Consider the following 18462-nt stretch of genomic DNA (forward strand, 5'->3'; position numbering starts at 1 on the left):
TCAGATATATGATTTGCAAATATTTTTTCTCACTCTGGGTTTCCTTATCACTCTGTTGATTGTGGCCTTTGATGTCTAAAAGTTTAAAATTTTTATTGTCCAGTTTATCTTAGTTGCCTATGCTTTTGGTGTCATATCCAAGAAATTATTACAAAATCCAATGTCATAAAGCTTTTCTTCTTTGTTTACCTTAAAGAGTTTTACAGTTTTACCTTCTTTTATTTAGATCTTTGATCCATTTGAGTTAATTTTTGTATGTGATGTATAGGATAAGGACCCGCCTTTATTCTTTTTCTTTTTTTTTTTTGAGACAGAGTCTCGCTGTTGCCCAGCCTGGAGTGCAGTGGCATGATCTCGGCTCACTGCAGGCTCCGCCCCCCAGGGTTCACACCATTCTCCTGCCTCAGCCTCCCGAGTAGCTGGGACTGCAGGCACCCGCCACCACGCCTGGCTAATTTTTTGTATTTTTAGTAGAGATGGGGTTTCACTGTGCCAGCCAGGATGGTCTCGATCTCCTGACCTCGTGATCCGCCCGCCTTGGCCTCCCAAAGTGCTGCGATTACAGGCATGAGCCACCGTGCTTGGCCTTATTCTTTTGCATGCAAATATCTCATTTTCTCAATACAGTTTGTTGAAAAGACTGTCCTTTTCTCATTGAATGGCCTTGGTACCCTAGTTGAAAATCATTTATCCATATATGCAAGAGCTTATTTTTGGGCTTTCTGTTTTATTCCATTGGTCTCTATGTCTTTATTTTCCTGTACCACACTGTTTAGATTACTGTAGCTTTTTAGGAAGTTTTGAAATCAGGAGATGTGAGTTATTTAACTTTGTTCTTTTTCAAGATTGTCTTGGCTATTTGGGATCCTTTGGTATTCCATATGAATCTTAGGATGGAGTTTTCTTTCCTTGTAAAAAATGTTATAGAGATTCTGATAAAGAGTGTATCAAATCTGTAGATCCCTTTGAATAGTACTGACTATTCTTAATAATATTGACTGTTACAGTCCATGAACATGGAATATCTTTCTATTTATTTGTGTCTTCTTTGATTTCAGCAGCATTTTCTAGGTCTCAGTACTAAAGTCTCCTGCCTCATTTCTTAAGTTTATTCTTTCTGATGCTATTGTAAATGAATTTAAAAATTTTGGGGGGATTGTTTATTGTTAGTGTATGGGAACTTAACTGATTTTTATATCCTGCAACTTGTGAATTTGTTTACAATTCTAAGTTTTAGGATTCTAAAGTTCTAACAGATTTAAGATTTTCTACATATAAGATCCTATCATCTGTGTACGGAGTTAGTTTTTTCCCTTTCTGATATGGGTGCCTTTTATTTCTCTTTCTTGCCTAATTGGTCTGTCTAGAATTTTTTAGCACTCTCTTGAATAGAAGTAGTTTAGGTTGGCATCCTCACCTTAATCCTGAGCCCAGAGGAAAAGCTTTCAGTATTTCACCATCGAGTATGATGTCAGCTGTGGGGTTTTTATGGATGACCTTTATTATGTTGAGGTAGTTTCCTTCTGTTCCTAGTTTGCTAACTTTTTATTATGAAAATGTGTTGAATTTTTTCAAATCCTTTCTGTGCTTTGAGATGATCATGTGATCATGTGAAAAATGATCAAGATGTTTTTTTTCCTTCATTCTCTTAATGGGGTATGTTACCTTAATGGCCCTCTATGTATTAAATCATATTTCTTGAGTCCAGCAAAAAATCCTTTTATTCCAGGAATAAATCTTCTTATTCTAGGAATAAATTCCAAGGATAAATGATATATAAACCATTTAATGGGCTATTGATTTAGGTTTGCTTGTGCTTTTAGGTTTTGCATTAATATTTTTCAGATATATTGGACTACAGATTTCTTTTCTTCTAGTATCTTTGTCTGGCTTTGATATCAGGGTAATGCTGTCTTTATAGAATGGATTAGAAAGTATTCCTGCCTCTTCAGTTTTTGGTTATTTGGTAGAATTCACTATTGAAGCTATCAGATCGTGGGAGGTTTTCTTTATTGGGAGGTTTTTGATTACTGATTCAGTCTCCATAGTAGTTTATTCAGATTTTGTTTCTTCATAATTCAGTGTTGGTAGATTTGTGTTTCTTGGAATTTGTTTCATTTAGATTATCCATTTGTTTGTGTCAAATTGTTTATAATTGTCTCTCTCTAACAACCCTTTTTATTTTGTAAAATGAGTAGTAATGTTACCACTTTCATTTCTGATTTAAATTGAGTCTTTTCTGTTTTTTTCTCAGTCTAACTAAAGGTTTTCAATCTCGATCATTTTGAAGAACCAACTCACATTTTTGTTGATTTTTTTCTCTATTGTTTTTCTATATTTTATTTATCTCTGCTTTCATCTTTATTATTTTTTTATTTTGGCTAGCTTTAGGTTTAATTTGCTGTTCTTTTTCTAGTTCCTTAAGGTGTAAAGTTAGGCTATTGATTTTAGGTCTTTCTTTATTAATGTAGGTGTTTACAGCTATAAAGTCCCCTTTTGGCAGACTTTTGCTGCATCCTATGAATTTTGTTATGTTGTATTTTCATTTTCATTTGTCTTGAGTTATTTTCCAATTTCCCTTGTGATTTTTTTTATCTCATTGCTTGTTTAACCGTCTGTTTTTAAATTTCTATACACTTGTGACTTCTACACTTTTTCCTTCTACTCTTGCATTCTAGACTCATTTCATCATTATTGGAAAAGATACTTCTTATGATTTCACTTTTTTAACATTTTTTGACACTTATTTTTTTACCTGACGTATAATCTGTCCTGGAGAATGTTTCATATGCACTTGAGAAAAATGTCTATTTTGCTGGATGGAGTGTTCTATATATGTCATTTTGGTCCAGTTGATCAATTTCATTGGTCCAGTCCCCTGTTTCCTTATTAATCTACTGCCTGGTGGTTCTATTCAGTATTGACAGTGAGATATTGAAGTCTCCTATTATTATCAAGGAACTGTCTGTTTCTTCTTCTTAATTCTGTCAGTGCTTGCTTTATATATTTTTGAACTCTGATGTTTGGCACATATATGTTTATAATTGTTATGTCTTCTTGGTGAAGTTATACTTTCATTATCATTATGTAATGTCCTTCTTTATTGCTTGTAACAGTTTTTGACTTGCAGTCTATTTTGGCTGTTTTTGTTATAGGCATCCCTGCTCTCTTTTGGTGATTATTTGCATGGAATGTCTTTCTTCATTTTTTTTTCACTTTTAACCTGTGTGTTTTCTATGAGTTAACATGATCTCTTGTAGACAGTATGTAGTTGCATCCTGTTTTTTAATCCATTTTGTCACTTGAAGTTTTTAATTGAGAAAAAATATATTTACATTTAAAGTAAATACAGATGGAGAGGACTTACTTTTGTCATATTGTTATTTGCTTTCTGTATGTCTTACAGCTTTTTTGATCCCTCATTCCCTCCTTTATGCTGCCCTTTGTATTCGGTGGATTTTTGTGTGTGACATGCTTTGATTCCTCTCTCATTTCCAGTTTTGTATATTCTACAAGTATTTGCTTTGTGGTTACCATGGAGATTATGTATAATATCCTCAAGTTATAACAGTCTATTTATTTATTATTTCTTTATTTTTTTAGACAGGGTCTTGCTCTGTCACCTAGGCTAGAGAACAGTGTTGTGGTTGTAGCTCATTGCAGCGTTGAACTCCTGTGCTCAAGTGATCCTCCTGCCTTGTCCTCCTGAGTAGCTGGAGCTGCAGGCACACGCCACTACACTCAGCTAATTTTTAAATTTTTTTGTAGAGATGGGTCTTGCTATGTTGCCCAGGCTATAACAGCCTATTTAAGATTGAGGCAGGTTGCATAGTCTTACGCCTGTAATCCCAGCACTTTGAGAGGCCGAGGTGGTAGGATTGCTTGAGGCCAGGAGTTTGAGACCAGCCTGGGCAACGTAGTAAGACCCTGTCTCTACAATAAGTAAATAAATAATTAAATAAAATTGGCTGGGCATAATGGTTCATGCCTATAGTCCTAGCTACTTGGGAAGTTAAGGTGGGAGGATAGCTTGAGCCCAGGAGGTTGAGGCTACGGTGGGTTGTGATTATGTCACTGCACTCCAGCCTGGGTGACAAAAATTTTAAAAAGTGAAAAATAAAATTGATACCAAGTTAGCTTCAATTGCATGCAAAAACTCTACTTGTTTCCTGTTTTGCCCCCTCCAGTTTATCTTATTGATGTCCCAGATTATATTTTTATATATTCTATATCCATTAACAAAGAATTGTAATTATTTCTTATGCATTTGTCTTTTAACTTATGTAGAAAATAAATAGTAGAGTTATAAACCAAAATTCTAATAACATTTGCTTTATACTTGTCCATGTATTTACATTTACTGGGATTATTATATTTCATTGTTAGCTGAAGCTATGTGCCTGAGATCCTAAGTAGAGAAGTCTGTTGAACTAGACTGGGCCATTTAGATGATTTATTTCTAAATAGTTTTAGACTGTAAGTAGTCATTTAACTTCTTACTTGTAACAGCACCTTTTTTCTCCCTTACAAATATTCAAACCTCAGGCGCAGATCTATTTTAAAATTTAACCAAAGGCTTTTCTCATCTAACATCTACCAAACACTTCCAGGAGAGTTGCTACTAGCAAGGCAACATGAGAAGGCCTCATGCCTAGTTAAAGTGTACTAGGAAGAATAGAGGGAATTAGAGAGACTCTGGCCTTTTCCTATATGGTACATGGGGTGGACATTGTTTTTAATACTTATTATACTTAACATGTAAAAGGGAGAGACCCACACCCTTTTTTGTTGACCTTTACCTCATAGTGACTCTATCTACTAACAAACATTGTCCATGGCCCTAAATCTTACTCTCCTAGATTTTCTTTTCTTAGAAAATCAAAGTATGCACTGAGAGTCTTGAGGCAGAGGAATGGCTAGAATTTGGTTTAAGAGACAGAAGGAAAGACAACCATGCTATGCATTCCCTTGTTTTTTTCAAATCCAGCTTTAGATATGGTTCGATTTAAAGAGAAAAGGCTTAATTCTTTTCATTTCTCCCTAATTATGTCTGCTGCTTGTTTACTCTTTTCTACTGTTTCTTGTAAAGTTTTTCATTCTGTGATAAAGATTAAAGATCTATGCGATTTCTTGTTGTAAGCATATGACTATGAATTGATTTTTTTAGTATAGTTTAAATACTTTTCTTCTTGGTAAGTATGCTATAATCCTGGAAGTTACAGGGTACCAGAAAAAGTAGGTGACATTTCTCTGAGGGAAGAAAAGGGCAGCTTTTGTCTTGGTTTGGACTTGCTCTGTCAGTATATGCTTAGGAAGAATTTATGTCTTGTGATGCAGGGAATATGTATAGCATAGCAGGAATTAAAATAGCTGATTATAATAATGTATCTATAATAATGTAATAAATATATATATTGATAATGGTTATAGGTTCGGACCAGCTTATAGGTTAGTATAGTTAAAATACAGGGCAGAAATGACAATGACTTAACTTAGAAAGATGAAATCTTAGAAGTTATTTGGTTTCTATTTTATAATATTGTGAGCAATATAAAGTGGATATGATATGTCAAATCCTGGAACCCCACAAGTGTCAGGAACATTCCCTTGAAAGTTGAGCCGCGTTAAGTTGAAGGCAAATAAAAGGATGCTTGCTATTTGGTAGATACTATTTTGGTACCCAGCATCTTTAGACTGCGCAACTTGCAGATTTTTCAAGAAAGTGAAAAAAAGTTTAAGTGCATTAAGAGAACCGATTCATAATGTTTAACGAAGTTAAACTACTACTACGCTTGTGATTAATTACAAATATTTAAGGTATTGGAAATAAAAGAAAGCTTGTAATTTTCTGTAGGACTCCAGTACATTTTTAGAAAGATAACGTAAGTAATCAGTGTGCGTACATGGAAAAAGTAATTTTTAGGGAAAATGCAGGGATAAAAATGGGGAGTGAAAACTTTCTCTCTCTCTCTGATAGTGAAAACTTTCTCTCTCTCTCTCTCAAAGGAGACTGTCAAGGCAATTAAAAGAATAATAAAGCATTCTGATGTGGTTTTGCTCCGTGATCTTTGATATATAGTCTCATGAGCAGGCTATTTGCACTGCCAAACCTTAGTTTTCTCATAGGAAGCATGTACATATAGGAACTTAAAATAAATAGAGAGCAAAAATAGGTTGTCTGCCTCATAGATTGTGAGGACTATTTACAATAATGCATGTAAAAGTACTTTCCTCAATGCCTGTCACATGAGAAACACTTGATTAGTAGTAATTGTCAATTGTATATAGCAAACAGTAGAAGGACATTACATGAAATAAGAACATAAACTTCTGAAAAATAATGAGTTTAGCCCATCTAATGAAACTGGTTAATAGGGTAAGACGGAAATTGGAATAGAGATTTTTAGTGTTTAAAATCACATTTGATTCAGATAATTTGAGAACAGTCTTTAATTAGTGCACTTAAATCAGAATAATTCCTTTATAATTACTTATTTTTATCTTTTCAAAACAGATTCAAGATTTTTGGAAAGTTACCTCTTATTTCTTTACGAATCTCAGATAAAAAACTACAAGGGATTATGGAATTGATTGAAAGCATTCCAAAACCTGAACCAGTAACTGAAGTATCTGCCTCTGTCAAATCATTCCAGGTAATGTTACTTTCAAAATTAATATAAGCATGAATTAAGAAAGTCCACAAATAGTATTTCAAACAATCACAGGAATTTTATATAAGACAATTTGCAATTTGTTTTGAATAGACATTAAGAAAATTACTTTTTTTTTTTTGAGACGGAGTCTCGCTCTGTCACCAGGCTGGAGTGCAGTGGCGTGATCTCTGCTCACTGCAAGCTCCGCCTCCCAGGTTCACGCCATTCTCCTGCCTCAGCCTCCCGAGTAGCTGGGACTACAGGCGCCTGCCACCATGCCTGGCTAATGTTTTGTATTTTTAGTAGAGACGGGGTTTCACCATGTTAGCCAGGATGGTCTCGATCTCCTGGCCTCGTGATCTGCCCGCCTCGGCCTACCAAAGTGCTGGGATTACAGGCGTGAGCCACCACGCCCAGCCAGAAATTTACATTTTGAGAGAGAAATTGAAATGGTAAAAAGTATAAATAGTTAAGAAAGATATAAAATAATAAATCGACTTTTCTAATTTCTGCAGCCTCCAATCCCTCTCCTGAGCAATAACACTGTTAACTACTGCTTCTCTAGTTTTTAAAAAAATATTTATGGCATATACTAGTACACACATGCACAAGAACATGCGTGTGTGTGTGTGTAGTATGTGTGTGTATACATACATGTATATATTCTTTTTTTTTTTTTTTGAAACAGAGCCTATCTCTGTCACCCAAGCTGGAGTGCAGTGGCGCAATCTCGGCTCACTGCAACCTCTGCCTCCTGGGTTCAAGCAGTTCTCTGCCTCAGCCTCCTGAGTGGCTGGGATTACAGGCGCCCGCCACCACACCCAGCTAATTTTTTTTTGCATTTTTAGTGGAGACAGGGTTTCACCATCTTGGCCAGGCTGGTCTTGAACTCCTGACCTCGTGATCCACCTGCCTTGGCCTCCCAAAGTGCTGGGATTACAGGCGTGAGCCACCGTGCCCGGCCTGTATTCTTTTATTTTTAAAATTAAATGAAATCATTATACACACTATTCTGAATCTGTATTATTTTCACCATTATTATCATATACGCCTTAGATAAATTTTTATGTTAGCACATACAGATCTACCTCATTTGTTTATGGTGATATAGTATTTCATTTTCTGCATATGCCATCTTTTGCTTAATATATCTCCTTTTGATGGATATTCACATTATGAGTGTTTATAGTTATGAAAAATACTGCTTTGAACTTCCTCATATATATACATATATGTGTGTATATGTATATATATTTGCTTATACTTTTATTCATAGGATAAATTCCTAGAAATGGAATTGTCGAGTAAAAGAGTATGTGAATTTTGAATTTTGATTATTTTGCCAAAAAAAAATTTTTTTTTTTTTTTTGGGACGAAGTCTCCCTCTTTTGCTCAGGCTGGAGTACAGTGGCGCAACCTTGGCTCACTGCAACCTCTGTCTCCCAGGTTCAAGTGGTTGTCCCATCTCAGCCTCCCAAGTAGCTGGGACTACAAGTGCATGCCACTACACTTAGCTGATTTTTGTATTTTTAGCCGAGATGGAGTTTCACCATGTTGGCCAGGCTGGTCTTAAAATCCTGACCTCGAGTAATCTGCCTGCGTTGGGCTCCCAAGTACTGGGATTACAGGTGTGAGCCACTGTGCCCAGCCCAAATTTGCTTAACTTATAGTTTGCTAACAGTGGATGAATATCTTTCTCTGCTTTCATTACTGAGTATTAGCAAATGTTAAAATTTTATTGGAAGTGAAAAAATGTCATCTTCTGGTTTTGATATGCTTTTTTAAATAAGTAGAACATACTTTCCTAAGTTTACTATTTTAATTTCTGTTTTTGGAAACTGCTGTTCATGTCTTTTTTCTATTGGGTTATGGTCTAATTAAGGAAATAACCTGCTTGTCATTTAAAATTACTGTTTTTTCCTCATTTTGTTGTTTGGTTGTTTGATTTTTATCTCATATGTAAATTTATTTTTGCCAGGCAGAAGCGTTTTATTTTTTACATAGTCAATTTTTTTTTCCTTCATGATTTCTAGACTTTGTGTTATGTGACTTTTCCCTTTCCAAGAGAATTTCAGAAAGAAAAAAATATGTTCACATTTCCCTCCATTTCGGGAGGGTACAGAGGGTTCTTTACTCATGCTTAAATACTTTTCTTTTGAAGTAGTTTCAAACTTGAAACATTCCAAAAATAGTGTAAAGAAGGTTTTTTGGTTTTTTATTATATTTTAAGTTCTGGGATACATGTGCAGAACATGCAGGTTTGTTACGTAGGTATACACGTGCCATGGTGGTTTGCTGCACCCATCAACCCATCATCTACATTAGGTATTTCTCCTAAAGCTATCCTTCCCGTAGCCCCCCACCCCTTGACAGGCCCCAGTGTGTGATGTTCCCCTCCCTGTATTCATGTATTCCCATTGTTACCTCCCACTTATGAGTGAGAACATGCAGTGTTTGGTTTTCTGTTCCTATATTAGTTTGCTGAGAATGATGGTTTCCAGCTTCGTCCATGTCCCTGCAAAGGACATGAACTCATCCTTTTTTATGGCTGCATAGTATTCCATGGTATATATGTGCAGCATTTTCTTTATCCAGTGTATCATTGATGGGCATTTGGGTTGGTTCCAAGTCTTTGCTATTGTGAACAGTGCTGCATTGAACATACGTGTGCATGTGTCTTTATACTAGGATGATGTATAATCCTTTGGGTATATACCCAGTAATGGGATTGCTGGGTGAAATGGTATTTCTGGTTCTAGATCCTTGAGGAATTGCCACACTGTCTTCCACAATGCTGGAACTAATTTACACCCCACCAACAGTGTAAAAGCGTTCCTGTTTCACCATATCCTCTCTAGCATCTGTTGTTTCCCAACTTTTTTTTTTTTTTTTTTGAGACAGAGTCTTGCTCTGTCACCCAGCCTGGAGTGCAGTGGTGCGATCTTGGCTCACTGCAAGCTCCACCTCCTGGGTTCATGCCATTCTCCTGCCTCAGCCTCCCGAGTAGCTGGGACTACAGGCGCCCGCCACCATGCCTGGCTAATTTGTTGTATTTTTAGTAGAGACGGGGTTTCACCATTTTAGCCAGGATGGTCTCGATCTCCTGACCTTGTGATCTGCCTGCCTCAGCCTCCCAAAGTGCTGGGATTACAGGTGTGAGCCACTGCGCCCGGCCCCTTTTCCCAACTTTTTAATGACCGACATTCTAACTGGCATGAGAAGGTATCTCATTGTTGTTTTGATTTGCATTTCTCTAATGACCAGTGATGATGAACTTTTTTTCATATGTTTGTTGGCCGCATAAATGTCTTCTTTTGAGAAGTGTCTGTTCATATCCTTTGCCCACTTTTTGGTGGGGTTGTTGGTTTCTTACTTGTAAATTTTTTTCAGTTCTTTGTAGATTCTGGATATTAGCCCTTTGTCAGATGGATAGATGGCAAAAATTTTCTCCCATTCTGTAGGTTGCCTGCTCACTCTGATGATAGTTTCTTTTGCTGTGCAGAAGCTCATTAGTTTAATTAGATCCCATTTGTCAATTTTGGCTTTTGTTGCCGTTGCTTTTGGTGTTTTAGTCATGAAGTCTTTGCCCATTCCTGTATCCTGAATGGTATCGCCTAGGTTTCCTTCTAGAGTTTTTATGGTTTTACGTCTTACATTTAAGTCTTTAATCCATCTTGAATTAATTTTTGTATAAGGTCTAAGGAAGTGGTCCAGTTTCAATTTTCTGCATATAGCTAGCCAGTTTTCCCAGCACCATTTATTAAATAGGGAATCCTTCCCCCATTGCTTGTTTTTGTCAGGTTTGTCAAAGATCAGATGGTTCTAGATGTGTGGTGTTATTTCTGAGGCCCCTGTTCTGTTCCATTAGTCTATATCTTTGTTTTGGTACCAGTACCATGCTGTTTTGGTTACTGTAGGCTTGTAGTATAGTTTGAAGTCAGGTAGTGTGATGCCTCCAGCTTTGTTCTTTTTGCTTAGGATTGTCTTGGCTATATGGGCTCTTTTTTGGTTCCATATGAAATTTAAAGTAGTTTTTTTGAATTCTGTGAAGAAAGTCAATGATAACTTGATGGGGATAGCCTTGAATCTATAAATTACCTTGGGCAGTATGGCCATTTTCACAATATTGATTCTTCCAATTAATGAGCATGGAATGTCTTTCCATTTGTTTGTGTCCTCTTATTTCGTTGAGCAATGGTTTGTAGTTCTACTTGAAGAGGTCCTTCACATCCCTTGTAAGTTGGATTCCTAGGTATTTTATTCTCTTTGTAGCAATTGTGATTGGGAGTTCACTGATTATTTGGCTCTCTGTTTGTCTATTATTGGTGTATAGGAATGCTTGTGATTTTTGCAGATTGATTTTGTATCCTGAGACTTTGCTGAAGTTGCTTATGAGCTTAAGGAGATTTTGGGCTGAGGCATTGGGGTTTTCTAAATACACAGTCATGTCATCTGCAAACAGAGACGATTTGATTTCCTTTCTTCCTATTTGAATACCCTTTATTTCTTTCTCTTGCCTGATTTCCCTGGCCAGAACTTCCAATACTATGTTGAATAGGAGTGGTGAGAGAGGGCATTCTTATCTTGTGCCAGTTTTCAAAGGGAATGCTTCCAGGTTTTGCCCATTCAGTATGATACTGTTTGTTGCTTTGTCATAAATAGCTGTTAGTATTTTGAGATACATTCCATCAATACCTAGTTTATTGAGAGTTTTTAGCATGAAGGGTGTTGAATTTTATTGAAGGCCTTTTCTGCATCTATTGAGGTAATCATGTGGTTTTTGTCATTGGTTCAGTTTATATGATGGATTACGTTTATTGATTTGCATATGTTGAACCAGCCTTGCATCTCAGAGATGAAGCCAACTTGATCGTGGTGGATAAGCTTTTTGATGTGTTGCTGTATTTGGTTTGCCAGTATTTTATTGAGGATTTTCACATTGATGTTCATCAGGAATATTAGCCTGAAATTCTCTTTTTTGTGTGTGTCTCTGCCAGGTTTTGGTAGCGGATGAGGCTGGCTTCATAAAATGAGTTAGGGAGAAGTCCCTCTTTTTCCATTGTTTGGGATAGTTTCAGAAGGACTGGTACCAGCTCCTCTTTGTGCCTCTGGTAGAATTCGGCTTGGAATCTGTCTGGTCGTGGGCTTTTTTTGGTTGATAGCCTATTAATTACTGCCTCAATTTCGGAACTTGTTATTGGTCTATTCAGGGATTCGACTTCTTCCTGATTTAGTCTTGAGAGGGTGTATGTGTCCAGGAATTTATCCATTTCTTTTAGATTTTTCTAGTTTATTTGTGTAGAGGTGTTTATAGTATTCTCTTATAGTAGTTTGTAGTTCTGTGGAATCAGTGGTGATATCCCCTTTAGCATTTTTTATTGTGTCTGTTTGATTCTTCTCTCTTTTCTTTATTAGTCTGGCTAGCAGTCTATGTATTTTGTTAATCTTTTCAAAAAACCAGCACCTGGATTCACTGATATTTTTGAAGGGTTTTTCGTGTCTCTATCTCCTTCAGTTCTGTTCTGATCTTAGTTATTTCTTGTCTTCTGCTACCTTTTGAATTTGTTTCCTCTTGCTCTTGCTTCTCTAGTTCTTTAATTGTGATGTTAGGGTGTTGATTTTAGATCTTTCCCGCTTTCTTCTATAGGCATTTTAGTGCTATAAATTTTCCTCTAAACACTGCTTTAGCTGTGTCCCAGAGATTCTGGTTGTGTCTTTGTTCTCATTGGTTTCAAAGAACTTACTTCTGCCTTAATTTCATTATTTACCCAGTAGTCATTCAGGAGCAGATTCAGTTTCCATGTAGTTGTGCGGTTTTGAGTGAGTTTCTTAATCCTGAGTTCTAATTTGATTGCGCTGTGGTCTGAGAGACTGTTTGTTATGATTGCCATTCTTTTGCATTTGCTGAGGCTTGTTTTACCTTCAATTATGTGGCCAATTTTAGAATAAATGTGATGTGGTTCTCAGAAGAATGTATATTCTGTTGATTTGGGAGTGGAGGGTTCTGTAGATGTCTATTAGGTCTGCTTAGTCCAGAGCTGAGTTCAAGTTCTGAATATCCTTGTTAGTTTTCTGTCTTGTTGATCTGTCTGATATTGACAGTGGGGTGTTAAAGTCTCCTGCTATTGTTGTGTGGGAGTCTAAGTCTCTTTGTGGGTCTCTTAAGAACTTGCTTTATTCTTTAAGAATGTTGAATATTGGCCCCCACTCTCTTCTGGCTTGTAGGGTTTCTGCAGAGAGATCCGCTGTTAGTCTGATGGTCTTCCCTTTGTGGGTAACCTGACCTTTCTCAGTGGCTGCCCTTAACATTTTTTCTTTCATTTCAACCTTGGTGAATCTGACGATTATGTGTCTTGGGGTTGCTCTTATTGAGGAGTGTCTTAGTGGTGTTCTCTGTATTTCCTGAATTTGAATGTTGGGCTGTCTTGCTAGGTAGTTCTCCTGGATAATATCCTGAAGAGTGTTTTCCAACTTGGTTCTTTTCTCCCCGTCACTTTCAGGTACACCAGTCAAATGTAGGTTTGGTCTTTGCACATAGTCCCATATTTCTTGGAAGCTTTGTTTGTTCATTTTCATTCTTTTTTCTCTAATCTTGTCTTCATGCTTTATTTCACTAAGTTGATCTTCAATCTCTGATATCCTTTCTTCCGCTTGATCGATTTGGCTATTGATACTTGTATATGCTTCACGAAGTTCTCATGCCGTGTTTTTCCACTCCATCAGGTCATTTATGTTCTTCTCTAAATTGGTTATTCTAGTTAGCATTTCCTCTAACCTTTTTTCAACACTCTTAGGTTCATTGCATTGGGTTAGAACATGCTGCTTTAGCTCAGAGGAGTTTGTTATTACCCACCTTCTGAAGCCTGTTTCTGTCAATTCTGCAAACTCATTCTCCATCCAGTTTTGTTCCCTTGCTGGCAAGGAGTTGTGATCCTTTGGAGGAGAAGAGGCATTCTGGTTTTTGGAATTTTAGCCTTTCTGCACTGGTTTTTCCCTAATCTTTGTGGATTTATCTACCTTGAGTCTTTGATGTTGGTGACCTTTGGATGGGGTTTCTGTGTGGATGTCCTTTTTGTTGATGTTCATGCTGTTCCTTTCTGTATGTTAGTTTTCCTTCTAACAGTCAGGCCCCTTTGCTGCAGGTCTGCTGGAGTTTGTTGGAGGTCCACTACAGACCCTGTTTCCCTGGGTATCACCAGCGGAGGCTGCAGAACAGCAAAGATTGCTGCCTGTTCCTTCCTCTGGAAGCTTCGTCCCATAGGGGCACACGCCAGATGCCAGCCAGAGCTCTCCTGTATGAGGTGTCTGTCGACCCCTGCTTGGAGGTGTCTCCCAGTCAGGGGGCATGGGGGTCAGGGCCCCACTTGAGAAGGCAGTCTGTCTCTTAGCAGAGTTTGAGCACTTTGCTGGGAGATCCGCTGCTCTCTTCAGAGCCAGCAAGCAGGAATGTTTAAGTCTGCTGAAGCTGCACCCACAGCTGCCCCTTCCCCCAGGTGCTCTGTCCCAGGGAGATGGGAGTTTTATCTATAAGCCCCTGACTGGGGCTGCTACCTTTCTTTCAGAGATGCCCTGTCCAAAATGGAGGAGTCTAGAGAGGCAGTCTGGCTACAGTGGCTTTGCTGAGCTGCAGTGGGCTCCACCCAATTCGAACTTCCAGGTGACTTTGTTTACACTGTGAGGGAAAAACCGCCTATTCAAGCCTCAGCAATGGTGATTCCCCCCCACCGCCCTACCACCAAGCTTGAGCATCCCAGGTTGACTTCAGACTGCTGTGCTGGCAGTAAGAATTTCAAGCCAGTGGATCTTAGCTTGCTGGGCTCCATGGGAGTGGGATCCGCTGAGCAAGACTGGCTTCAGCCTCCTTCCCAAGGGAGTGAAAGGTTCGTCTCGCTGGCATTCCAGGTGCCACTGGGGTATGAAAAAAAGCTCCTTCAGCTAGCTTGATGTTTGCCTAAATGGTTGCCCAGTTTTGTGCTTGAAACCCTGGGCCCTGTTGGTGTAGGCACCCGAGGGAATCTCCTGGTCTGCCGGTTGCGAAGACCATGGGAAAAGTGCAGTATCTGGGCTGGAGTGCACCGTTCCTCATGGCACAGTCCCTCAGGGCTTCCTTTGGCTATGGGAGGGAGTTCCCTGATCGCTTTGTGCTTCCGGAGTGAGGCAAAGCCTCACTCGCTTCAGCTTCAGCTCGCCCTCCGTTGGTTGCACCTACTATCTAACCAGTCCCAGTGAGATGAGCTGGGTGCCTCAGTTGGAAATGCAGAAATCACTGGCCTTCTGCATTGATATTGCCTGGAGCTGCAGGATGGAGCTGTTCATATTCAGCCATCTTGCCAGCCACCAGTGTAAAGAAGTTTTATCCCCAGTCTGTTAGAGAGTACGTTACTAGCTGGGCGTCGTGGCTCACATCTGTAATCCCAGTACTTAGGGAGCCCGAGGCAGGCAGATCACTTGAGGTTAGGAGTTTGAGACCTGCCTGGCCAACATGGTGGAACCCCGTCTCTACTAAAAATATAAAAATTAGCCAGGTGTGGTGGTGGGCATCTGTAATCCCAACTGCTCAGGAGGCTGAGGCAGGAGAATCGCTTGAACTCTGGAGGTGGAGGTTGCAGTGAGCCAAGATTGCGCCACTGCACTCCAGCCTGGGCGACAGAGCAAGACTCCGTCTCAAAAAAAAAAAAAAAAAAAAAAAAAAGAAGAAAGTGAGTTAATGTCCCATTACTCCTGAACACTTTATTGTTTTGTTGTATTCTTTTTTTTTTTTTTCTTCTTCTTCTTCTTATTATTATTATTATTATACTTTAGGCTCTATGGTACATGTGCGCAACGTGCAGGTAAGTTACATATGTATACATGTGCCATGCTGGTGCGCTGCACCGACCAACTCGTCATCTAGCATTAGGTATATCTCCCAATGCTATCCCTCCCCCCTCCCCCCACCCCACAACAGTCCCCGAAGTGTGATGTTCCCCTTCCTGTGTCCATGTGTTCTCATTGTTCAATTCCCACCTATGAGTGAGAATATGCGGTGTTTGGTTTTTTGTTCTTGGGATAGTTTACTGAGAATGATGATTTCCAGTTTCATCCATGTCCCTACAAAGGACGTGAACTCATCATTTTTTATGGCTGCATAGTATTCCATGGTGTATATGTGCCACATTTTCTTAATCCAGTCTATCATTGTTGGACATTTGGGTTGGTTCCAACTCTTTGCTATTGTGAATAATGCTGCAATAAACATACGTGTGCATGTGTTACAGCAGCATGATTTATAGTCCTTTGGGTATATACCCAGTAATGGGATGGCTGGGTCAAATGGAATTACTAGATCTAGATCCCTGAGGAATCGCCACACTGACTTCCACAAGGGTTGAACTAGTTTACAGTCCCACCAACAGTGTAAAAGTGTTCCTATTTCTCCACATCCTCTCCAGCACCTGTTGTTTCCTGACTTTTTAATGATTTCCATTCTAACCGGTGTGAGATGGTATCTCATTGTGGTTTTGATTTGCATTTCTCTGATGGCCAGTGATGGTGAGCATTTTTTCATGTGTTTTTTGGCTGCATAAATGTCTTCTTTTGAGAAGTGTCTGTTCATGTCCTTCGCCCACTTTTTGATGGGGTTGTTTGTTTTTTTCTTGTAAATTTGTTGGAGTTCATTGTAGATTCTGGATATTAGCCCTTTGTCAGATGAGTAGGTTGCGAAAATTTTCTCCCATTTTGTAGGTTGCCTGTTCACTCTGATGGTAGTTTCCTTTGCTGTGCAGAAGCTCTTGAGTTTAATTAGATCCCATTTGTCAATTTTGGCTTTTGTTGCCATTGCTTTTGGTGTTTTAGACATGAAGTCCTTGCCCATGCCTATGTCCTGAATGGTATTGCCTAGGTTTTCTTCTAGGGTTTTTATGGTTTTAGGTCTAACATTTAAGTCTTTAATCCATCTTGAATTGATTTTTGTATAAGGCGTAAGGAAGGGATCCAGTTTCAGCTTTCTACATATGGCTAGCCAGTTTTCCCAGCACCATTTATTAAATAGGGAATCTTTTCCCCATTTCTTGTTTTTGTCAGGTTTGTCAAAGATCAGATAGTTGTAGATATGTGGCATTATTTCTGACGGCTCTGTTCTGTTCCATTGATCTATATCTCTGTTTTGGTACCGGTACCATGCTGTTTTGGTTACTGTAGCCTTGTAGTATAGTTTGAAGTCAGGTAGCGTGATGCCTCCAGCTTTGTTCTTTTGGCTTAGGATTGACTTGGCGATGCGGGCTCTTTTTTGGTTCCATATGAACCTTAAAGTAGTTTTTTCCAATTCTGTGAAGAAAGTCATTGGTAACTTGATGGGGATGGCATTGAATCTGTAAATTACCTTGGGAAGGATGGCCATTTTCATGATATTGATTCTTCCTACCCATGAGCATGGAATGTTCTTCCATTTGTTTGTATCCTCTTTTATTTCCTTGAGCAGTGGTTTGTAGTTCTCCTTGAAGAGGTCCTTCACATCCCTTGTAAGTTGGATTCCTAGGTATTTTATTCTCTTTGAAGCAATTGTGAATGGGAGTTCACTCATGATTTGGCTCTCTGTTTGTCTGTTATTGATGTATAAGAATGCTTGTGATTTTTGTACATTGATTTTGTATCCTGAGACTTTGCTGAAGTTGCTTATCAGCTTAAGGAGATTTTGGGCTGAGACAATGGGGTTTTCTAGATATACTATCATGTCATCTGCAAACAGGGACAATTTGACTTCCTCTTTTCCTAATTGAATACCCTTGATTTCCTTCTCTTGCCTAATTGCCCTGGCCAGAACTTCCAACACTATCTTGAATAGAAGTGGTGAGAGAGGGCATCCCTGTCTTGTGCCAGTTTTCAAAGGGAATGCTTCCAGTTTTTGCCCATTCAGTATGATATTGGCTGTGGGTTTGTCATAAATAGCTCTTATTATTTTGAGATACGTCCCATCAATTCCTAATTTATTGAGAGTTTTTAGCATGAAGGGTTGTTGAATTTTGTCAAAGGCCTTTTCTGCATCTATTGAGATAATCATGTGGTTTTTGTCTTTCGTTCTGTTTATATGCTGGATTACATTTATTGATTTGCGTATATTGAACCAGCCTTGCATCCCAGGGATGAAGCCCACTTGATCATGGTGGATAAGCTTTTTGATGTGCTGCTGGATTCTGTTTGCCAGTATTTTATTGAGGATTTTTGCATCAATGTTCATCAAGGATATTGGTCTAAAATTCTCTTTTTTTGTTGTGTCTCTGCCAGGCTTTGGTATCAGGATGATGCTGGCCTCATAAAATGAGTTAGGGAGGATTCCCTCTTTTTCTATTGATTGGAATAGTTTCAGAAGGAATGGTACCAGCTCCTCCTTGTACCTCTGGTAGAATTCGGCTGTGAACCTATCTGGTCCTGGACTTTTTTTTGGTTGGTAAGCTATTGATTATTGCCACAATTTCAGCTCCTGTTATTGGTCTATTCAGAGATTCAACTTCTTCCTGGTTTAGTCTTGGGAGGGTGTATGTGTTGAGGAATTTATCCATTTCTTCTAGATTTTCTAGTTTATTTGCGTAGAGGTGTTTGTAATATTCTCTGATGGTAGTTTGTATTTCTGTGGGATCAGTGGTGATATCCCCTTTATCATTTTTTATTGCATCTATTTGATTCTTCTCTCTTTTTTTCTTTATTAGTCTTGCTAGTGGTCTATCAATTTTGTTGATGTTTTCAAAAAACCAGCTCCTGGATTCATTGATTTTTTGAAGGGTTTTTTGTGTCTCTATTTCCTTCAGTTCTGCTCTGATTTTAGTTATTTCTT

General features: G+C 38.5%; 1 protein-coding gene across 5 annotated transcripts in view; it reads left to right on the top strand.

Annotated features, from left to right (window-relative positions):
- VPS13A (vacuolar protein sorting 13 homolog A) overlaps positions 1–18462 on the top strand; it is a 249091-nt gene that overhangs the window by 78095 nt on the left and 152534 nt on the right. For all 5 annotated transcript variants that reach the window (XR_010123324.1, XM_054500058.2, XM_054500059.2 and 2 more), the window contains exon 23: positions 6515–6653. Coding sequence is in view for 4 of the 5 variants with exons in the window: in XM_054500058.2 (XP_054356033.1) it covers positions 6515–6653 (139 nt within the window). In the remaining variant the exon portion in view is untranslated. The remainder of the gene's footprint in view (positions 1–6514; positions 6654–18462) is intronic.

The sequence above is a fragment of the Pongo pygmaeus genome, chromosome 13 (genome assembly GCF_028885625.2).
Source record: "Pongo pygmaeus isolate AG05252 chromosome 13, NHGRI_mPonPyg2-v2.0_pri, whole genome shotgun sequence".
Classification (NCBI taxonomy): Eukaryota; Metazoa; Chordata; class Mammalia; order Primates; family Hominidae; genus Pongo; species Pongo pygmaeus.